A 24,166-nucleotide genomic window follows, 5' to 3' on the forward strand; every position below is an offset into this window, starting at 1 on the left:
TTTTTTCTTTATTCATTCATGGGATGAGGGTGTCGCTGGCCAGGCAGAATTTATTGCCCATCCCTAATTGCCCAGAGTCAACCACATTGCTGTGGGTCTGGAGTCACAAGTAGGCCAGACCAGGTAAGGATGGCAGCTTCCTTCCCTAAAGGGCATGAGTGAACCAGATGGGTTTTTCTGACAATCGACAATGGGTTATTGTTAGACTCTTAATTCCAGTTTTTTAAAAATTGAATTCAAATTCCACCATCTGCTGTGGCAGGATTTGAACGCAGGTCCCCAGAACATTATCTGGGTCTCTGGATTAACAGTCCAGTGATAATACCATCGCCCCCCCACGAGGAATTGAGGATGATCAGGCCAGCCGTGATCTCGTGGAATAGTGGATGGGCCGAATGGCCTATTTCTGCTCCCAGGTCCTGTCAAGAAATGGAGGAAGTGGAGCAAAAGGGAAGATTGGACAAAGGGCTAGGAGGGCGAGGGAGATTAGTGGTCGCAGAACCGAAGGCAAACAGAGCGATAACAGTCGTAGGGACAGAGGGTTGATCCAGGCCACACAAAGATGAAATAAAGGGCAGCTCTGATCCAGGGCTGGTATCAAAACCGAGGATGGAGAGAACAGTCTGAAATGATCGATCTCAGAGTTGAGTCGTCGGAAAGGTGAGCGGCTCTCCCCTCCAGGGAGCGTTCAGATTTGCTAGAACGTTGCATGTAGAGCGTTAGGAGTTAGGACGGAAGTCGGACAGGACATTAGTGAGGCCTTGAAAGTTCGAGAAGAGTTGTAGTCGGGTTGTTGATTTGCTCGCCAACGTTTGGTCACCCTGCTCGGTATCATCATCTGTGCGCCCCCAGTGAGGTGTTGGCGTTCTGTCCCACTTGCTATCCATCTGTCTTGGGTTGCTGGGGTGCGTGACATCCCTTCCGGATCTGTTTCTTAGCAGTTGGTGCGTGGGGGTCCAGCTCTACATGTTTGTTAATGGAGTTCCGGTTCGAGTGCCAGGCCTCCAGGAATTCTCGTGCGCGTCTTTGCTTGCTGGGATGGCAACGTGGGCAAAGAGGGATGCCAATTCGACTGGGACCATGTGGCCCATCCTAGGACGATGCCGAGCGAAGGCGCGCATGAGAATTCCTGGAGGCCTGGCACTCGAACCGGAACTTCATTAACAAACACGTAGAGCTGGACCCCCACGTACCCGAGACAGACAGATAGCAAGTGGGACAGAATGCCAACACCTCACTGGGGGCGCACAGACGATGATACCTAGCAGGGTGACCAAACGTCTGCGAACAAACTTACCGTCAAGTCTACAACCGCATTGGTAAGGCCTCTTCTGGAGCACTGTGCCCAGTTCTGGTCGCCCTGTTATAGGAGAGGATATTACTAAATTGGAAAGGGTTCAGAAGAGATTTACCAGGACGTTGCCAGGAATGGAGGGCTTGAGTTCTAAGGAAAGGCTGGGACTTTTTTTTACACTAGAGTGCAGGAGGTTGAGAGGTGGCCTTATAGAGGTCTATAAAATCATGAGGGGTATGAATAAGGTTAATGCTCTTTTCCCTAGGGTGGGGGGACATATTTTTAAGGTGAGAGGAGAGAGATTTAAAAACGACACGAGGGGTAAAAGTTTTTACACGGAAGGTGGTTCACACGTGGAATGGTCTTCCAGAGGAAGTGGTGGATGCACGTACAGTTTAAAAGACATTTGGAGTAAGTACATGAATAGGAAAGGTTTGGAGGGAGATGGGCTAGGAGCAGGCAGATGGGACTAGTTTAGTTTGGGATCACGGTCGGCACAGACTGGATGGGCCGAAGGGTCTGTTTTCCGTGCTGTGCGACTCCATGTTAGTAGCAGAAACATTAATTCCCTTCCTCGCTCTGGCCACAGATTCTGCCGAGTTTCTCTTTCTGCTTTAATTCCCGGAGTCCATTCTCGGAAAACAATCCGGGGTCAACGAAACGCGTTTGAAGCCCTGGAGAAAAGAGGCAGGCTATCCGGCCCTTCGAGCCTGATGGGACTGTCGCTCAACTGTTAATCCAGGAAGGACAGATGGCGGAATTTGAATTCAAAACAAATAAAACAAAATAAACAGGAATTAAAAATCTACTGATGACCGTGAGACCGCTGCTAGGAAAGAAATCATCTGGTTCACTAATGCCCTTTAGGGAAGGAAACTGCCATCCTTATCTGGTCTGGCCTACATGTGACTCCAGGCACACAGTCAATGTGGTTGACTCATAAACTGGGATGGCTGAGCGACCAACTGAGTTTGTGTTCAGTTTGGGGCGGTCATTAATGGTGGACCACCCAGCGATGCCCACGTACCACAGGCGAATTAAATGAAAACAAACCTGCTCCATGCGCAAACATGGCTGATCCTCCAATCCCAGCGACTTCCGTCCCTCGAATCTCTTTGCAAGGGCAAAGACACGGATCAAGCTGGTTCTCGAACACCCTCAGTGACTCTACAGGGTCTTGTGTGGGCGGACCACCCTCCGAGCGAAGAAAGGTTTCCTCGTCTCAGCCCTAAACGGCCTACCCACCCACCCTCCCCCAACCCAAGTCCAGACAACAACTTTCGGCACAGCAAGATCCCACAAGGCAGCAGGGACTGTCGCCAGCCGAGGGATAAACCCTGGTGGCAGGGGGAGAACGGCACATCCCCTAACCTGCCCTCCTTCGCCCAAACGGATCTGGAAACTTTTTGTCCCACCACCCCCACCCCATCCTCTCGCGGGACGTGGAGGCGGCTTCGGTCCCCAATTGCGCCTCGGCCGTTTCCAACTCAACCACGGTGCAGCGCCCCCGGAGTCCGCGTGTGGGGGCCCAGACTGGGTAAAGATGGCAGACTTTGTTTCTTAGTGTGGAAACAACAGGCCGCTCAGCCCCTCGTCTGCCATCCGATGAGATCATGGCTGACGTGTGGCCTAAGCAGGTGTGTCTGTTCTGTTTTTAAAAAAAGCACGGTTGTCACAGTCACTGCCGCCAGTTCCAGATTTTTTTTTGAATATAACTTAAACTCCACCAGTTGCCGCGTGGGATTTGAACCTGCGAGTCCCCAGGAGCATTAGCCCGGGCCTCTGGATTACCTGCCTAGTTGACATGACAACTAGGCCACCATCTGTAGAGGGGCAGGGTACCCCCGCTTACCTTGTAAGAGGGAGTGAAGAATTATCTAGAAGGTAAACCACTCGAAGGGTTTAAAAGGGAAATAAAAGACGTGTGGAAAAGGACCGATGGGCAGAAGGACCTCCTGTTGCGCTCTGACCCTTCTGTGACTCTACCAGGGCCTCCCTCCCCCTCAAACTCCACGGAAATTCCCAGCCGGAGATGCTAAAGCCAAGGAAACCACTCGGGCCGGACAAGCCTCTGGGGTGAAGGGTCGGGGGGGGGGGGAAGGCAGCGATTGGAGGAAGTCAGCTCTGTTGTCATAGTGATGGAAGGGCACTGCCTAGAGGTGGGCCCAATGGATGGATTTGGATCAGGGAGGGATGGCGGGGAGAGAGAGAGAAACGAGGAGATTGGCGACAGGAACAGCATAGGCCCCAAAGGCCTCACCACCACCGTAACAATTCAGCCATTCAGCCCATCCCTGTGTACTGAACCCCACTACCCCTTTCCACCGCAACAAGGCTCACCTTTACAAACGGTGTGCTTCTCCGCTGGCTCGTAACCAGGGCTGCACGTGCACTTGCCGACTGGCACGATCCACTCGCCGTCCCCGTTGCAGTAGTGCTTCAGCGGGATGGAGACCTCCACCGCGTTGGGGATGCAGGTGCCGGGAGCGATGACCAGCGACGTGGGCTCGGCCCCAGTCACCGTCTCGGGGAAGGAGGCAAAGCCGGACACCATGGCGGGGCATTTTTTGAAGTAGACCCGGACAGAGAGCAGGGCCATGCACGCCCCTTGGTCCTGAAAGGCCAGGTAGAAGCCGTTGCGGTTCAGCGGCCCCAGGTGGAGGGTCTTCGTGTTGGCTCGGCCCCTCTTCTTGTCGGGGAAGACCGAGTCGGCCGCCACCGTGTCCACTTTGACGTAAGGGTTCTCCATCCAGGCCGGGGAGCCCTGGGTGGCCGAGTCAGAGTCTGACTCATAGTAGTAGAGGTTGAAGGTCTCCTTGCAGGATCCCCTCGAGTCGGGGATAGAGGAGCAGTCCCTCATGGTGAACTTCAGCTCCACGTAAACACGTTGGGCCCCGCGCCGGGGGATGTAGGTGGTGCGCAGCCAGTTGTTCTGGTTGGGCGTGTGGATCTCGCAAATCTCGTACGTCCGCACCGTGCTCGTCTTGTCGTCGATCCCGCTCAGCTCTTCCCACTTGGAAAAAACACACAGAAGTGGGTCGTGGAGTCACACGGCATGGAAACAGCCCTGACCTGGTCCCATTTTCCAGCATTTGGCCCATATCCCTCTAAACCCTTCCTATCCATGTTCCCATCCAGATGCCTTTTAAATGTTGTAATTGTACCAGCCTCCATCACTTCCTCTGGCAGCTCATTCCACACACGCACCATCCTCTGCGTGAAAAAGTTGCCCCTTAGGTCACTTTTATATCTTTTCCCTCTCACCTTAAACCCATGCCCCTCTAGTTTCAGATTCCCCCACCCTGGGGAAAAGACCTTGGCTATTCACCCTATCCATGCCCCTCATGATTTTATAAACCTCTATAAGGTCACACCCCAGCCTCCGACAGCTCCAGGGAAAATAGCCCCAGCCTATTTACCCTGAACCTATCACTCAAACCCTCCAACCTTCTGAACCTTTTCAAGATTAATAACATCCTTCCTATAGCAGGGAGACCAGAATTGCATGCAGTATTCCAAAAGTGGCCCTAACCAATGTCCTGTACAGCTGCAACATGACCCTCCCAATTCCTATACTCAATGCACCACGCTCCAGGGAAAATAGCCCCAGCCTACTCGGCCTCTCCCCGTAACTCAAACCCTCCAATCCCGGCAACATCCTGGTAAATCTTTTCCGAACCCTTTCAAGTTTCACCACATCTTTCCTATCACAGGGAAACCAGAAATGCGCGCAGTATTCTCTTCGCTGTCAGCAAGAGACACTGGCTTGGGGAAACCATGCAGAAAGCTAGCGAGGGCTAAAGGGGATCAGAAGTTGTTGGGAGAAACTCGCCAGGTCTGGTAGCAGCTGTGGAGAGAGAGAAACAGAGATAACTTTGACGTTTCAGTGACCTTTTTTCAAGAAACTCTCTCTGTCTCTCACCGATGCTGCCACACCTGCTGAGTTTCTCCAGCAACTCCTTGCTTTCTTGCTTCAATCGCAGTTTTAATGGGGGCGTTGGTTCTTATTTCAAGGAGGCCAGAGTAGAAGAGTAGGGGATTGAAGTATAAGAGTAGGGAAGTCTTACTGGAGCTGTACGAGGTGTTGGTGAGTCCATGTCTGGAGGACTGTGAGCAGGTGTGGTCCCCTTTATTTAAGAAAAGCTATCGTTTCTTTGGAGGCAGGTCAGAGAAAATTCACTAGGAGGAGTTCGGGAGAAGAGTCACCAGACTCAAAACATTTACTCTGCTTTCTTCCAACAGATGCTGCCAGACCCGCTGATTTTCTCCCAGCAATTCGTGGTTTTCTTTTGTTTAAGATGATCCCCGGGATGGAGGATTGCCTTATCAGTAAAGGTTAAACAAGTTGGGGCTCCGCTCCCTGGAGTTTAGAAGAACGAGAGGTGATCTCATCAGAACATGTTAAGGGGCTTGTGGTGGATGTTTTCTCTCATGGGAGAGTCTAGGACCAGTGGACACAGTCTCAGAATAAATTTAAGACTGAGATGAGGAGGTATTTCTTCTCTCAGAGAGTTTGGAACTCCTTGTCACAGAGAGAGCTGTGCAGGGGGCAGAGTCCCTGCGTTGCCGGGATTGGAGGGTTTGAGTTACAGGGAGAGGCCGAGTAGGCTGGGGCTATTTTCCCTGGAGCGTGGTGCATTGAGTATAGGAATTGGGAGGGTCATGTTGCAGCTGTACAGGACATTGGTTAGGGCCACTTTTGGAATACTGCATGCAATTCTGGTCTCCCTGCTATAGGAAGGATGTTATTAATCTTGAAAAGGTTCAGAAGCTTGGAGGGTTTGAGTGATAGGTTCAGGGTGAATAGGCTGAGACAGATTCTTGATTGGTCGGGGAAATCAAGGGTTATGGAGAAAGGGTAGGAAAGTGGATGTGAGGGATGTCAGATCAGCCGGGAACCTATTGAATTGCAGGCTTGAGGGGATAAATGGCCGACTTATGGTCTAATGGGGAGGCAGTGCTGCACTGGCGATGTCTCTGGATGAGAGAATCACAATCCCTGAAGCTCTGGTAGATGTGGGTTCGAGTCCCACCAGATGATGGAACTTCAATCCAATGAAATATGGCGAGAAACCATTGCCGCTTGCCTTGGTTCACTCGTGCAAAGGATCAGGAGGCCATTCTGCCCCTTAAATCTGCACTGCTGTTCACCGAGATCTCTACTTCCACACCACATACCTGAAACATCCTCCATCCACCTCCATCTGGAACATACTTAGTGACTGAACCTCTACAGCTCCCTGCGGGAGTGAATTCTAAAGATTCACCAGTTTTTGAGTGAAGATATTCCTTCCTCAAAAAAACCGAAAGAACTGCAGATGCTGTCAATCAGGAACAGAAGCAGAAGTTGCTGGAAAAGCTCAGCAGGTCTGACAGCATCCGTGAAGAAAAAAAAAAATCAGTTAACGTTAATGACCCTTCCTCTGAACAGCTTCGATACCACCCAGAACAAAACAGTCCTCGAATGGCACCGCACTAATAAATAACTGAGGAAGGGTCACCGGACCCGAAACGTTAACTGATTTTTCTTCACATATGCTGCCAGACCTGCTGAACTTTTCCAGCAACTTCAGTTTAAATCTCTCCCTCCATCTCAGTCCCAAAATGGCTTGCCCCCTCCTTAAGAGACTGTGAGCGACCCCTGGTTCGATAATCCTGCCCTGTATCCGCCCAGCAGGAATTTTACAAGTCTCAATGAGAGATCCTCCTCAGTCTCTCCTCTTACAACAGTCCCACCGTTACATGTAGCTCCAGGGGGAATTTTAAACAGACTCTGTTTGCTGGGAGGTAGATTGGTGACTGAGGGTGCTATAGTCCAAAACTACAGTGTCAATAATCACCCTTACAGACAACCACAGAGGAGCGAAGCCCATTGTAAGCTGGAGGAACAACACCTCATTTTCCGCTTGGGGACCCTACAGCCCTCCGGACTCAACATTGAGTTCAATAATTTTAGGGCCTAAACTCTCCCATGTCCCAGCCCCCCCACCCCACACACCAGGCCTTGTTACCACATAGCCTGCCACTACACACCCCCTGTTGTTAGTCACTAACAGTCCCCCATTAACAACTATTCACCCTCCCAGCCTGATTGTTAGCAATTCCTTTGTCTGTCCAACTGTCTTTCTCTCTCTCTGGGCTCTATCTTATCGTTTACTCCCTACCCCACCCACCTCCCTATTTTCTGCATATAAACTGACATTTTCCCAGCCACCATCAGTTCTGAGGAAGGGTCACCGGACCTGAAACGTTAACTCTGTTTTCTCCTTCACAGCTGCTGCCAGACCTGCTGAGCTTTTCCAGCAACTTTGTTTTTAGAACATAGAACAGTACAGGCCCTTCGGCCCACGATGTTGTGCCGAACTTTTACCCTAAATCTAAGGTCTAGCTATCCTCCACCGCGACCTTATACTATCATCCATATGCCTACCTAATAGCAGCTTAAATGCCCCTAATGAGGCCGACTCCACTGCCCTCTCCGGCAATGCATTCCACGCGCCTACCACTCTCTGAGTAAAGAACCTACCTCTGACATCTCCCCTATATCTACCTCCACTCACTTTAAAACTATGCCCCCTCGTAATAGCTACCTCCACCCTAGGAAAAAGTCTCTGGCTGTCCACTCTATCTGTACCTCTGATCATTTTGTACACCTCTATCAAGTCACCTCTCATCCTTCGTCATTCTAAAGAGAAAAGCCCTAGCTCTCTCAGCCTTTCCTCGTCTTTGTTCCTGATTTACGGCATCCGCAGTTCTTTTGGCTTTTAACCATAAAGAAAGGATCTCTTTAAACCCAGATTGCTTTAATATTTCTTACGATTCAATGCACAGTGATCCTAACAATCTGTGGTGACTTGAGAGACACACACTGGGATGTAGCTCTGACCAGACTCATCATGAGCTCAGCGCATCACAAAAGAGGTAGCGCACTGGGCAGCTTGCCCTCTCCACGTCTGTTCTCGTCTCTCGACGCGAATAAACGCTATTGAACGGTCCGCCCTGCGGATTGGCACACCGCGAACCCTCCCCACCCTTCGGCAAACACGAGCCATTCGGAGCCCGAGAAAGCTGGGGAGCGAGTTTACCGGTCAGGGCTCTCGTATTGCTGCGCGCACGGTGTTGCGACTCTGCCTTGACTGACGCTGCGCGGGGTTTGCAAGCTCGTAACGTGGGCCAACGCCAAGCGTTCAAAACGCTTCTGGAACCCGCTCGCCGTCGTGGCTCGGGGCACGCAGTAAACGCGACCGTGCCCGCGAGCAAGGGGTAGATTTTAGCCTCTGGGGATTGCAGCATAAAAACTCCCTCATCTCTTCCTCAAAAACAAAACGCAGTCAATGCCGCAATCATGTGACATCGGTGTCGCTGGCTGGCCAGTGTTAATTGGCCGTTGACAGAGTGGTTGCTGGGCCGTTTTGGACGGTTGCGAAGTGTCAACCACGTTGGCTGTGGGTCTGGAGTCACATGTAGGCCAGACCGGGTAAGGACGGCAGATTTCCTTCCCTAAAGGGACATTAGCGAACCAGCTGGTGTTGTGTGTGTGTTTTTTTTTAAAAAAGCACACAACGGTCAATGATAGTGGTCACAATCGCTATTGGAATTGAATTTAAACTCCAATGGATAATCAGGGTAGTTTCGAATGCCATGGCCTCCCAGGTTATGAAGCCAAAACCTCATCGCTATACCACTGTCCCATTGTCCAACCTTATCTGAATCACAGAATCCCTACAGTGTGGAAACAGGCCCTTCGGCCCAACAAGCCCACACCGATCCTTGGAGCATCCCACCCAGACCCATCCCCCTATAACCCACCTAAGCTACACCTCCCTGAACACTATTGGACATTTTAGCATGGCCAATCCACCTATGCTGCACATCTTTGGACTGCGGGAGGAAACCCAAGCAGACATGGGGAGAATGTGCAAACTCCACACAGACAGCCACGCGAGGGTGGGATCAAACCCGGGTCCCTGGCGCTGTGAGGCAGCAGTGCTAACCACTGAGCCACCGTGCCGCCCCAAATCTTCCTCCCCTTATCCCAGCTTGTGTACCCGAGAGCTGAGCAGCTCTTTGAGAAACTCCCCCTCTCTCCAAGGCATTGACATCCTTCCTGAAGTGGGATGGCCAGAAATGGCCGTCAAAGCTCCAGCTGAGGCCTAACCAAAAGGCTTGGAAGGTTTTCCTTACTTTTATACTTGACTCCTCGGTTTCTAAACACAGTGCGTGTCGAGAGTCAAGCAGAGAGCTCTGGAGGGCAAAAGGTTAAAGTTAAATAAAGGATAGAGGAAGACAGAGTTTAAAAAAAATGGATCAGATTCTCACCCCGGTCTCTGGATACACCATCCATTTCAGGTCCGCTGTTTCCAGTCTCGTGTTCATCAACATTTCTGCAAACAAGAGTAGAAATAAAATGTTTTTCTTTTCCGCCCTCTCTCTCTCTCGGAAAGAAAGTGCCACAAAATTCATTGAAATTGTCAAACCAGGTGTAGGTGGGGCCTTTCTCGTGCAAGCCCAGCGAACGCTCATCTCACATCGGCCAGGGAAAATGGCGCAGAAAGTGTACCTCGCTCTCGGTTTGAGGCACAGCACCAGGGTCTCCCACCCCCACCCCCACCCCCAGCTCTCTCACTTTAGAGTCTGCGAAGAGCCGGGAGGATTCCACCCAACGCTCCAAAAGCGGTTACTCTCCAAGCCTTCGGTTAGGCTGGGTCACTGGCCGCCATTTCTGGGCACCCCACTTCAGGAAAAGCCGCTGCCCTGGGACGGTGGTTCCCCAACACTGCCCCCACCCCCAACCCCAGGGATGTGAGAGTTTCCCCTCTTGTGGGAAGCGGCGGGGTGGGGGGGGGGGGGGGGGGGGGGGGAGGAAGAGGCTGGCGTACGCAGCAAGATCCACGAGCCGCATGGCCAATTTCGGTGCCGAAGACCGAGGGAGGGATCATCCAGGAGGCCGCTTAGTTTATTATTGGGCGTGTTGGGGGAGAGGGGGGGTGGAAAGGAGGGGCAAGAGGGGGTTGGTGCAGGGCGAAACTCTCTCCGTCTCAGATGGTTCCTGGCTGACACGGGCAGGGAAGCCTCATTGGGCCGCGAGCACGTTTAGACAAAGCGGGTCCTCCATAGCAACCACTGGGGGCCTGTTTCAGAGGACGGGTAGGCCTTCAGGTTATTAAGCCAAGACCTCGACCCCATACCTCTGCCTCGTTGCCCAACCTTACACAAAACTTTCTACCCTTATCCAAGCTTGTGTACCCGAGAGGTGGGCAGCTCTCGCTTGGCAGTGGGGGGCAAGGGTCACGGATGGACGGGGATGAAGTGGTCAGACTTCCAACAACAGCCCAACTGCCTCCCGCGCGCAAACCCCCCCCGCCCCCGCAACCCCACCCCACCCCTTTCGACTGGTACTGCTGCTGGTACTAGGGCGCGTTCCGAGGGCAACTTTGAATGGACAAATTGGGGCTTAACCTCGCGCCCTCTGGATTACGAATCTAGGCCAGAGCGTTTCACACACGGGAATGTCGCTAACGCTGAAACATCCGAGACAGTCGCAGGAGCAGGCTGTTCGGTCCCTCCACACCACCCCGGCCCCCATTCAAGCCTGTCTCACCGTCCAATATGATCATGGCTGATCATCCAACTCAGTCCCCATCTTCCCGCTTTCTCAATACCCTTCGATCCTTTTAGCCCGAAGAATTATATCCAACTCCTTCTTGAAAACATTCAATGCTCAATTGCCATGGGACAATTTAGCACAGCCAACCCACTCTAACCTGCACATCCCTGGGCACTATGGGACAATTTAGCACGGCCAATCCACCCTAACCCGCACATCCCTGGGCACTATGGGACAATTTAGCACGGCCAATCCACCCTAACCTGCACATCCCTGGGCACTATGGGACAATTTAGCACGGCCAATCCACCCTAACCCGCACATCTTTGGACTGTGGGAGGAAACTGGAGTACCCGGAGAAAACCCACACAGACACAGGGAGAAAGTGCAAACTCCACACAGACAGTCGCCCGAGTGAAACGCGGGGTTATGGGGATAGCGTGGGTGGACTGCTCTGCGGAGGGTCATTGCAGAAACACGTAGGCCCGAGCGTGATGGTTTTCCCCCCAACGTTAAAGGGCATTAGTGAACCCAAAGGGTTATTTTTCTCCCCCCACAAAGAGGCCAGAATTGAAGGAATGCATCCATTTCAGAGGGAGGTAGGATATTACTGAGTTAGGGGGAAGGGGGCGGGGGGTGAATAGGCCAGGGAACGGGTATCGAGGGGGTGATGGGTGAACAGGACTTGGTGCCTATTAGAATTACGGAAAACCTACGGGCAGTACAGTCACATCTGTCCTGGTCCAGAGGTCCACTGGGTCAATTCCAAGCCAAGGAACGTGACTGTGTACATTCCAAACACGCAAGGGAACTCTTCTTGCAACCATTGTTTGGATCGAGAGCTAACATTTGCTCATCTTCAATTAAACAGCCAGGGACCTGCCAACATTCTGTTTACACAGAGTCCGCTGCCAATACTCCAGTTTCTCTATCAGCCCATCATGAAGACAGCACGCACAAACTTGGCAGCGAACCGCATCCAGAGAGCACAGCACTCACCAAAACTGTCTCCCCGTCAAACACGCCCCAGGACAGGGACAGCATGGGGTTAGATACAGGGTAAAGCTCCCTCTACACTGTCCCCCCCATCAAAATTCCCAGGACAGGGACAGCACGGGGTTAGATACAGGGTAAAGCTCCCTCTACACTGTCCCCCATCAAACACTCCCAGGACAGGGACAGCACAGGGTTAGATACAGGGTAAACCTCCCTTTACACTGTTCCCCCCATCAAACACACCCCAGGACAGGGACAGCACGGGGTTAGATACAGAGCAAAGCTCCCTCTGCACTTTCCCCCCCATCAAACACTCCCCAGGGACAGGGACAGCACGGGGTTGGATACAGAGTAAATCCCAATCCATACGAAACTCCCCCCAAAACTCCCACCCCAGGACAGGGACAGCACAGGGTTAGATACAGAATAAAGCTCTCTCTACACCGTACCCCACCCCCCATCAAACACGCCCACGGCAGGGACAGCATGGGATTAGATACAGAGTAAAGCTCCCTCTACACTGATCCCCCCCATCAAACACGTCCAGGGCAGGGACAGCATGGGATTAGATACAGAGTAAAGCTCCCAATTCATTTGAAACTGAGAGTAAAGCTCCTGTCCCAACAAACAAGTTACATTGATATGGCCCCTACAATGTGCAGAAACATATCACGTTCATTTATGATGACATTTAGCTACTCAAATATGACATTGAATTACAGGACAAGATATTTGGGGTTGGAGATGAGACAGAATTTGCAGGAAGCGGGGAGTGGTCTGTAGGAGTGAGACATTGTAACTTCCCAATTAAAGAAATCTTGGGGACAGACAGAATAGGTGGCTGTATGCAGAGATATCCAAGAGTTTCATATCAAACAGCACAGTTAGTGCACTATATAAGGCAGCACATCCCAGAATCCCACCATTAGACACACCTCCGAGATTAGAGTTTACCAGAAGGTAAACTGGATCTGCTACATATATACTGAGGCCACAGGTCAGAGACTGGGAATGCTTCAGGGGGGAACTCGCACTGAATAGGGAACGGTCTGTCACTGTATAACACTGGGGTACAGTACCGGTGGGGACAGGTCTGTCACTGTATAACACTGGGGTACAGTACAGGTGGGGACAGGTCTGTCACTGTATAACACTGGGGTACAGCGCTGGTGGGGGACAGGTCTGTCACTGTATAACACTGGGGTACAGTACCGGTGGGGACAGTTCTCTCCCTGTATAACACTGGGGTACAGTACCGGTGGGGACAGTTCTCTCCCTGTATAACACTGGGGTACAGTACTGGTAAGGACAGGTCTCTCACTATCCAATTGTTTGCATGCACGCTACACGAGATTGAATTAATTGTTTGCCTATGAGCCTGAAAGCCACCGACAATGAGATAATCAGACATTTGCACGCTCGTATTAAATCCCACTTTGCTCTTTTAATGACACTGCTAATCTGTGTTGAATAATCACTGACTGAAACCTGGTGTAACCTGATCGTGGTCTCAGTCTCTCTCTCTCTCTCTCTCTCTCTCTGTGTTTGGCTGGCTTCAGGGTGAACAACTGCTTTGTCTGGCTGCCTCACTCTCCATCCACTGCAAGAACAGTGCCTCAACTAGAACACAGCGTCACTCCCTACACCAGGCAGCGGGAGCCCATCCAATCCCATTCCTTATCGGAATGACTCATACAGCGAGCAGAGAGATCAAGCGCACCGCGGTGTGATTTGCAGTTTTCCGGGACAAAAGATAAAACTCCGATCCCACGACTGCATCGGGCCTCTCTAATCTTTTCAGTTTTATCAGCAGTTGAGTCACGCACTCTCTTTGATCTCTTAACATTGCTTGTCGAGGGAGCGAGTAGTTTTGGTGTTAGGTTTCACAGTATTCCAGTCAATTCTGTCACATGCAGCACAGAAAATAGCTCACCAACTCCGTATCTCACCTATTCCTTATCTCCGTATATGTTCATCGAACTTCCCCTTAAACCCCTCACCCACGGCTAGCCTCAACCTGTTGCGGTAGGTTCCACATTTCCCGAACGAAGGATGTTTCTCCTGGATTTCCCCGTTGGAATTTACTCACGACCATCTTACGAAATATGTCGGCCACCGTCCCCGCTGCTTTTTGACTTGATTTGTCACATGTACCTACGTACAGTGAAGAGTTTTGTTTTGCAAGCGGTACAGGCAGCTCAGAGCAAACAAGGAACATGGGGTGCTTAGACAGAGCGAAGCACATGAGGTTAGGACTGCACAGGAGATGCACAAAAGCAATTAGATTTGAAATTAGAGAGATCCAGTCAGCAGTCTGATAACAGCAGGGAAGAAGCTGTTCTTGAATCTGGCGGTACGTGTGTTCAAGCCTCTGTATCTTGAACGGAAGAGGTTGGAGGAGAGCGTTACTGGGGTGCGAGGGGTCTTTGATGATGTTGGCCGCCTTTCTGTGGCAACGAGAAGTGTACATGGAGTCCATGGATGGAAGGTTGGCTTCCGTGATGGTCTGGGCTGTGCACCCAATTCTCTGTAGTTTCTTATGGTCCTGGGCAGAGCAGTTGCTACCAGGTCATCATGCACCCGGATATGGTGCATCTGTAGAAGTTGGTGAGGGATGTTATGGACATGCCAAATTTCCTGAGCCGCCTGAGGAAGAGGCGTTGTTGTGCCTTCTTGACTGTCGCATCTACGTGGGAGGTCCGGGACAGATCGTTGTGATCGTCACTCCTAGGGAACTTGACGTTCACCATCTGTACGTGAACTGCAGTTGGCATCCTATCCACGGACGCGTCGTGGCTTGGTACAGGAGTTGCTCTGCCCAAGAAACTACAGAAAGTTGTGAACACTCCCCAGTCCGACATACAAGCCAACCTTCCATCCAACTTCCCACTGCCTCGGGAGGGCAGCCAACATCAAAGACCCCTCGCACCCCGGTTATAATCTCTTCCAACCTCTTCTATTGGGCGGAAGATACAAAAGCTTAAACACATGTATCAACAGATTCAAGAACAGCTTCTTCCCTGCTATTAGACCCCTGAACGGACCTCTCAAATTTTAAATTGAACGTTTATCTCACACTGTGTGCCTTCTCTGCAGCTGTAACACTGTACTCCCTGCTCTGTTCTATTACCCTCCTTTACTGTGTAAAACAAAACTTTTCACCGTACCTAGGTATAAGTGACAATAATCAAATCAAATCCTCAACTTCTACATTCTCAAAGAACTTTCATTGATGTCAACGATCTTTATCAATTCCTACCTCAAGCATTTTTATTCATTCGTGGGACGTGGGGCCAGATTTCATTGCCCATCCCTTATTGCCCCTTCGAACCACAGCCATCAAAATTGGTTGAATTGTCTGACCAATCTAAATCCACTCCCTCCGCCACTGCTGGAGTGTGTACCATCTACAAGACGCACTGCAGAAATTGACCAGAGAGACCCTCAGATAGCATCTTCGGAACCCAAGGCCACTTCCATCTCGAAGGACAAGTGGGAAGGGACTTGGTTAGCTCAGTTGGCTGGACAGCTAGTTCAAGATGCCAAGGGATGCCAAGTTCAATTCCCTCACTGGCTGTGGTTACCATGAAGATCCCAGCTTCTCAGCCTCACCCCTCACCCCTCACCTGAGGCGTGGTGATCTCCAGATCAATCCACCACTTGTTGTCTCTCTCTCTCTCTCTCTCTCAAATGAGAGAGTAGTGCTTAAAGGTCCTCTGATGGTATAGTGACTTTATTTCAAGGGACAAGGGCAGCAGATACATGGGAACACCCAGCCCCCTGCAAGTTCCCCTCCGAGCCACTCCCAATCCTGAACTGGAAATACATTGGCCATTCCTTCAGAGTCACTGGGTCAAAACTCAGAGTCCTATGGCACAGAGACAGGCCTTTCGGCCCAAACTGGTCCATGCTGACCAAAATGTTCATCCACGCTAACCCCATTTTCCTGCACTTGGCCCATGTCCTTTTAAACCTTTCCTATCCATATATTTGTCCAAACGTCTTTTGAATGTTATTAATGTACCCACCTCAACCACTTCTGCTGGCAGCTCATTCCATATGTGTACCACCCTCTGTGTAAAAAAAGTTGCCCCTCAAGTTCCCATGTATTCTCTGAGGAAGGGTCACCAGACCCGAAACTTTAATTCTGTTTTTCCCTTCACAGATGCTGCCAGACCTGCTGAGCTTTTCCAGCAACTTTGTTTTTGTAACCATGTATTCTCTCCCCTCCGACCTTGAACTGATGTCCTCTAGTTCTTGATTCCCCAACCCTGGGAAAAAACACTGAGTGCATTCACCCTATCCATGCCACTTTTGATCTTATACACTTCTATAAGATGCCCCCCTCAGTTTCCCACTCTCTAAAGAAAAAAAGTCCTAGCTTGTCCAGCCTCTCCCTATAACTCAGTCCCTTGAGGCCTGGCAACATCCTTGTAAATTTCTTCTGCACTCTTTCCAGTTTAATAACATCCTTCCTATAGCAAGGTGACCAAAATACTCCAACTGCGGCCTCACCAATGTCCTGTACAACTGCAACACAGCTTCCCAACTTCTATACTCAGTGCCCTGACTGATGAAGGCCAGTGTGCCAAAAGCTTTCTTCACTGCCCTGTCTACCTGTGACTCCACTTTCAGAGAACTGAGCACCTGAACTCCAAGGTCCCTCTGTTACACTACACTCCTTAAGGCCCTACCGTTCACCATGAAACTCCTGACTTTCCAAAATGCAGCAGCTCACACTTATCTACATTAAACTCCATTTGCCATTTCTCGGCCCGCTTCCTCAACTGATCAAGATCCTGCTGCAATTTCTGTTAACCTTCCTCGCTGTCCACGATACCTCCTGTTTTAGTGTCATCTGCAAACTTACTAATCACGCCTTGTGCATTCGCATCCGAGTCATTGATATAGACAACAAACAGCAATGAGCCCAGCACCGACCCCTGAGGCACACCGCTAGTCACAGGCCTCCAGTCCAACAAGCATCCTTCCACTATTACTCTCTGCGTCCCACCACCTAGCCAAGCCTCCCTCTCTAACAGGAACAGAAACAGAAGTTGCTGGAAAAGCTCAGCAGGTCTGGCTGCATTTGTGAACAAGAAAAAGAAAAATCAGAGTTAACGTTTCGGGTCTGGTGACCCCTCCTCAGAGCCCTAACAGCACTGTTTGGGTGTCGCTACACCACATGGACTGTGGTAATTCTTAAGGGGCAATTAGGAACGGGGAAATAAATACTGGTCAAGCAAGTAATACCCACATCCATGAATGATCGAGAAAAAACAAAACAAGTTGCCTCTCAGTCTCCAAACAGACTGCGAGGTCAGATGGTTAGCGCCTCTCCTGCTAAGTTCCCAAGACATTTTCAATGAAAACTACAGACTGGGACAGCAATAAGTAAACATCATTCTTTCCCGCAATGCCGCTCCCTCTTTTAAAAAAAAAATCTTTCCATTGCCAGTGATGGTGTGTCCAGGCCAATCCTGGAGGGATGGCCCCTCCCACCCCCCCTTCCACTACCGAGCCAACGTATTTCTGAAACAGAATAGTCACAGCAAGTAAGTCACACCTTTCGGACAAGTTTGGACTGAGCTGATGGAATCTCATCTGGCCCGAACCATTAACTCGCTACTTCTCTCTGTTCATTCGGAAGCGTTCCTCGTGGCTTTTAGTTTCTTCCTGCCCCGCAACCACTACGGATTTTGCCTTCGGCTGATCAGATACATACCCGGGAATGCAAGATAGGAAGAGGTGTAGGCCCCCCCACAGCTTGTTCCATTTATCGCCTCCGTTTAAACTCCCTCAATTGCCTTATTATCTCGGGATCTTATCAATCCCAGCCTTCAATATTCTTGATGGCAGAGTCTCCCTAGATTTCTGGCTTGCTGGGTTACTTCAGAGGCAGTTCAGACCATTCTAGCCTCACCTACACCCTCTGCTAATCAACTCCTCCATCTTAGACCCCAGACTCTGTGGGGATCAACTTCACCCCTGATTCAGAACATGCTGGGTTCAAATCCCACTGTATACTCCAGCACAATACACTTTTAAATAAAGTAATGCTCCCTCTACACTGTCCCCCATCAAACATGCCCAGGACAGGGACTGCACAGGTTTAGATATAGAGTAAAGCTCCCTCTACACTGTCCCCCCATCAATCACTCGCAAGACAGGGACAGCACAGGGTTAGATACAGAGTAAAGCTCACTCTACACCGTCTCCCCATCAAACACTCCCAGGACAGGGACAGCACCAGCACAGGGTTAGATACAGAGTAAAGCTCCCTATGCACTGTCCCCCATCAAACACTGGCAGGGACAGGGACAACATGCAGTGAGATAAAGAGTCAAGCTTCTTCTATACTGTCCCTCATTAAAATACTCCCAGTATAAGGAAAGCACATGGTTAGATAAAGCTCCCTCTCCTATTTCAAACTGAAAGTACAACTTGCTATACTGATGAGCCACTCCACTGGGAGCAGTGGTTAGCGCCGCTGCCTCACGGTGCCAGGGACCTGGGATCGATCCCACCCTCGGGCGACCGTCTGTGTGGAGTTTGCACATTCTCCCCGTGTCTGTGTGGGTTTCCTCCGGGTGCTCCGGTTTCCTCCCACAGTCCAAAGACATGCAGGTTAGGGTGGATTGGCCATGCTAAATTGTCCCCATAGTGCCTAGGGATGTGCAGGTTAGGGTGGACTGGCCGTGCTAAATTGTCCCATAGTGTACAGGGATGTGTAGGTTAGGGTGGATTGGCCGTGCTAAATTGTCCCCATAGTGCCTAGGGATGTGCAGGTTAGGGTGGATTGGCCGTGCTAAATTGTCCCATAGTGCCTAGGGATGTGCAGGTTAGGGTGGATTGGCCGTGTTAAATTGTCCCATAGTGCCCAGGGATGTGCAGGTTAGGGTGGATTGGCCGTGCTAAATTGTCCCATAGTGCCCAGGGACGTGCGGGTTAGGGTGGACTGGCCGTGGGAAATTGTCCCATAGTGCCCAGGGATGTGCAGGTTAGGGTGGATTGGCCGTGCTAAATTGTCCCGTAGTGTCCAGGGATGTGCAGGTTAGGATGGATTGGCCGTGCTAAATTGTCCCATAGTGCCTAGGGATGTGCAGGTTAGGGTGGATTGGCCATGCTAAATTGTCCCATAGTGTCCAGGGATGTGCAGATTAGGGTGGGTTGGCCGTGCTAAATTGTCCCATAGTGCCCAGGGATGTGCAGGTTAGGGTGGATTGGCCATGCTAAATTGTCCCATAGTGCCCAGGGATGTGCAGGTTAGGGTGGATTGGCCATGTTAAATTGTCCCATAGTGCCCAGGGATGTGCGGGTTAGGGTGGATTGGCCGTGCTAAATTGTCCCATAGTGCCCAGGAATGTGCAGGTTAGGGTGGATTGGCCGTGCTAAGTTGTCCCATAGTGCCCAGGGATGTGCAGGTTTTTAAGAGCATGTGGATAGACATTTGAAATATTGAGCGGTTGAGGGCTGAAGAGCTGGAATGAGAGAAGAATCGAGGACTGGGGCAGATCGGCGACGGTGTTATTGAATGGCGGAACATTTTCCTATGTGTGTGCGTTCATTGCTGCTTGTGGGATCTGGCTATGTGCTGTGATAACAACAGCTGCATTTCAAGAGCACCTCCTTGTTCTGGCTGTGGAAGTCTATCAATCAAGTGCAAATCTATTTTTTTTGCGTTATCTGCTCGCGCGGATCGGACACTTCAGATGCGGAACTATGGGATTCCAAAAGTCGGCTCTTTGGTATAGTTCATTCCCAACCCTCCTCCTGCATACCCCACTCAGATCCTCCATCTAATCGCCTCTGGCTTCCATTACTGTTCGTCAACAAGAGGCGGCAGAAAGCCAAAGCTTAGGCTTGGTGCAGCAGGAACAGGATGGGGCAGATGGGCCGAGGAGCCTCCTTCTGCGCTGCTATGCTCTGTTTCAACCGAGTCAGCTGACACTGCTGTGAAACGTAACACCAAGACTGCTCGACAGGCAACATCGAAGATTGTTAGTTGCTTAGTGGCTGACAAAACTCGAAGGTGGCATGTAATTACTGGGTTAAATGCATTCTCTCAGCCTTTACTAATAAAACCTAGAATATGATATTCTTTAGCAACACTCTCTGCCCTGTTCTGCACCTTCATGCACGGATTTACCCAAGTCTCTCCGATCCTGCATACCCTTTAGAACATAAGAAACTGGGGCAGGAGCAGGCCATTTGCTCCCATCGCGCCTGCTCTGCCATTCAATAAGATCGTGGCTGATAATTTCGGGACTCAGCTCCACTTATCTGCCCGCTCACCATAACCCTTAATCCTTTCCCTGTTCAAAAATCTATCTCTGCCTTAAAAACGTTCAATGCGGAAGCCTCATCTGCATCACTGGGCAGGGAATTCCACAGATTCACAACCCTTTGGGCGAAGAGGTTCCTCCTCAGCTCGGTCCTAAATCTGCTCCCCCCCACTTATTTTGAGGCAATGTCCCCTAGTTCTAGTTTCACTCACCAGTGAAAACAACCTCCCTGCTTCTATCTTATCTATTCCCATCATAATTTTATATGTTTCTATAAGATTCCCACCTCAATCATCTAAATTCCAACGAGTACAGCCCCAGTCTACTCAATCTCTCCTCATAAACCAACTCTCTCAACTCTGGAATCAACCTGGTGACCCTCCTTTGCACCCTCTCTCAGTGCCAGTCCATCCTTTCTCAAGTAAGGAGACCAAAACTGTACACAGTACTCCAGGTCTGACCTCACCAACACCCTGTACAGCTACAGCATAACCTCCCTGTTTTTAAACTCCATCCCTCTAACAATGAAGAACAATATTCCATTTACCTTCTTCATTACCTGCTGCATCTGCAAACCCAGTTTTTCTGCGATTCATTTTATTACCTCCCTATCCTCTTGGTACCAAAAGTGTATCACCTCACAATTCTCCACAACGAGTCTCATCTGCCTCCTATCTGCCCACTCCCATCAACTTATCAACATCCTTTTAGTTCTATGCTGTCTCCCCTTCAGCTTATAAAAGTGCCCCAGTTTTGTGCCCTTCAGATTTGTTTTCTGCAAGGAATGACCACCTCCAATGAGAGACTCTGACCATCACTGAATCGCCTAACTACCAACATCCTGGGAGTTATTGTTGACCAGAAACTGAGCTGAACCAGTTACATGTACACAGCGGCTACAAAAGCAGGTCAGACGCTAGGAATACTACGACAATTATCTCACCTCCTGACTCCCCAAAGCCTGTCCACCACCTACAAGGCATAAGTGTGATGGACTACTCCCCATTTGTCTGGGATGTTTTTTGGCGGTTCAGTGTGGACTCAATGGGCCATATGGCTTGCTTCTATTCTGATGGGATTCTATCATAAGAGGCCCCTCACAATTCCCTTGAACTTTCCCCTCTCACCTTAAGTGCATGCTCCCTAGTTTTAGACATTTCAACTCTTGGGGGGAAAAAAAACCCATTGTGACCGTTAACCCTATTGAAGCATCTCAATTTCATAGATTTCTATCAAGTCTCCCCTCTTACTCCGTCGCTCCAGAGAAAACAACCTGAGTTTTTTCTAGCTCCTCCTTATAGCTCATCCCCTCAAATCCAGGCAGCTTCCTGGTAAACCTCTTCTGCACCCTCTCCAAAGTCTCCACATCCTTCCAAAAATGTGGCGACTGGAAGTGAATGCAATGCTTTAAGTGTGGCCTAACCAAAGTCTTACAAAGCTGCAACATGACATCCTGACTCTTGTACTCAATTCCCCGCCCGATAAAGGCAAGCACGCCGTACGCCTTCTTTACCACCCTACCTACTTGTGTGGCCATACACAGGGAGCTATGGACTTGAACCCCAAGATCCCTCTGTATATCAGTGCTGTTCGTGGTCCTGCCATCAACTGTATGCTTTTCTTTAACATTTGATCTCCCAAAGTGCAGCACCTCACACTGACCTGGATTAAACTCTATCTGCCATTTCTCTTCCCATATCTGCAACTGATCTATATCCCGCTGTATCCTTTGACAACCCTCTACACTATCCACAACTCCACCAATGTCTGTATTGTCTGCAAACTTACTAACCCATGCATCTACATTTACATCTATATATATATATCATAAACAGAGATCCTAGTATAGATCCCTGCAGAACGTCACTAGTCACGGACCTCCTGCCAAGAAAACACCCTCCCACCACTTGATCCCTACCACAAGGGACCTTGTCGAAACTGCACTGTTAAAATAGAGACTGATGTATGTTTAGCCATTTGATCAGACGTAAGAATGAGGCCATTCGGCCCATTGAGTCTGCTCCGCCATTCGATCACGGCTGATATGTTTCTTAACCCCATTGCCCTGCCTTCTCCCTGTAACCCATGCTCCCCTTTCCTCATCACTTTGTATCTCTGTCTTAAATACACTCAATGACTTGGCCTCCACAGTCCTCTGTGGCAATGAGTTCCACAGATTCACCACCCTCTGGCTGAAGAAATCCCTCCTCATCTCAGTTCATCCCTTCACCCTGAGGCTGTGCCCTCGGCTCCTAGTCTCTCCTGCGAGTGGAAACATCTCCACATCCACTCTATCCCAAGCCCCTCAGTATTCTGTAAGTTTCGATCAAATCCGCAACGCCCCCCCCCCGCATCCTTCTAAACTCCATCGAGTACAGACCCAGAGTCCTCAACCCCTCCTCACATGACAAGCCCTTAATCCCTGGGATTATTCTTGTAAACCTCCTGTGGACCACCCCAGGCCCCAACGCTATCTTTTCTTAGATACGGGGCCCAAAACAGCTCACCGTATTCCAAATGCACTCTGACCAGGGCCTTACACAGCTTTGGCAGTACATCTCAGCCCTTGTATGCTAGCCCTCTCGAAACAAACGCTAACGTTGCATTTTCCTGGCTTCCAATCGCGCGTCAATCTCGAGAGAACCATGCACTCCCAGGCTCCTTTGTGCTTCAGATTCCCAAAGAGGGGCCATGACTTCAGGGGCTGAATGTCTGCCTCTTGCTTCTGCAGGATGCCCGCTTACCCAGGCCCGTTACCCCAATATAACTCAGGGAGTTAGAAACTCACCCCAAAACAAACAAAAAACCCCACACATCAAAAGGAGGCTGCTGTGCCCATTCTGTTTCTCCTTGCCCCCTTCTCTCCCTTTGCTCGATCCCCATCCCATTAAGCCCCTGCTCATTTGTTCAAAACCTCTGCAAACAAGAACACCTCAAATGCCCCGTTCTGAAAATTCCCACGTGTCTGGTTTCTGTTCCAGATCTCCACAATGTGCTGTACTCAAGTTAATTATTATCAACACTCTCAAGTCTTACAGCAATTATCTCAAAGTCTGTACCATCCTGATACCAAACCTTCTATCAATTTAAACACAGCAAGGAATTAAGAAACTGCTTCAATAATCTCGAACATCCCATTTAAATACTTCATTTTCCCACTCTCTGCTATATATAAACACACACAGAAGAGGAAAGGACAAAACAATGGATGAACTCAGAAGCAGCCCCTTTCTGAAGACAAGGCCCAGAGAGTAACAGCCGCTGACTATGAAAGAAATATTTTCTCAGGTCGCATGATACAGAGCTGGGAGAACAAACCTGAGCCTGCTCACCACAAAGACAGGTCTTAATGGGCCTCCAGGCCCAGTGGATGGGAGTCAGTCAGTTAGCCGAGGACCCCAAATCCGACTCTAATGACCACACTGAACAACCCCTCTCTCCCACAGCATTACCTCCCTCTCCTCCTCTTCCCCTTTCCATCCCTCTCCCTCTCTCCCCTCGTCCTCCTCTCCCTCTCTCCCCTCGTCCTCCTCTCCCTCTCTCCCCTCGTCCTCCTCTCCCTCTCTCCCTCTTCCCTCGTCCTACTCTCTCTCTCTCTCTCTCTTCCCTCGTCCTACTCTCTCTCTCTCTTCCCTCGTCCTACTCTCTCTCTCTCTTCCCTTGTCCTACTCTCTCTTCCCTTGTCCTACTCTCTCTCTCTCTTCCCTTGTCCTACTCTCTCTCTCTCTCCCCTTGTCCTACTCACTCTCTCTCCCCTTGTCCTCCTCTCCCTCTCTCTCTTCCCTTGTCCTACTCACTCTCTCTCCCCTTGTCCTCCTCTCCCTCTCTCTCTTCCCTTGTCCTCCTCTCTCTCTCTCTCCCTCTCTTCCCTTGTCCTACTGTCCCTCTGTCTCTCTCCTTTTCCTCCTCTCTCTCTCTGTCTTCTCTTTTCCTCTCTCTCCTGTCTCCTGTCTCCTGTCCCCTGTCCCCTGCCCCTCTCCCCCC

At 50.4% G+C, this 24,166-nt stretch overlaps 1 protein-coding gene across 1 annotated transcript in view; it reads right to left on the reverse strand.

Moving 5' to 3' along the window:
• Positions 1 to 3,605: 3,605 nt before the first annotated feature.
• The window catches only part of LOC109924441 (ephrin type-B receptor 3-like), a 21,185-nt gene continuing 624 nt past the window's right edge, over positions 3,606 to 24,166 (reverse strand). The window contains exons 2-3 of the mRNA XM_048620046.1: positions 9,614 to 9,678; positions 3,606 to 4,307 (exon numbers count right to left, since the gene is read on the reverse strand). Of these exons, the coding sequence (XP_048476003.1) occupies positions 3,606 to 4,307; positions 9,614 to 9,678 (767 nt within the window). The remainder of the gene's footprint in view (positions 4,308 to 9,613; positions 9,679 to 24,166) is intronic.

The sequence above is a fragment of the Rhincodon typus genome, chromosome 45, assembly GCF_021869965.1.
Source record: "Rhincodon typus isolate 14 chromosome 45, sRhiTyp1.1, whole genome shotgun sequence".
NCBI classification, from domain to species: Eukaryota; Metazoa; Chordata; class Chondrichthyes; order Orectolobiformes; family Rhincodontidae; genus Rhincodon; species Rhincodon typus.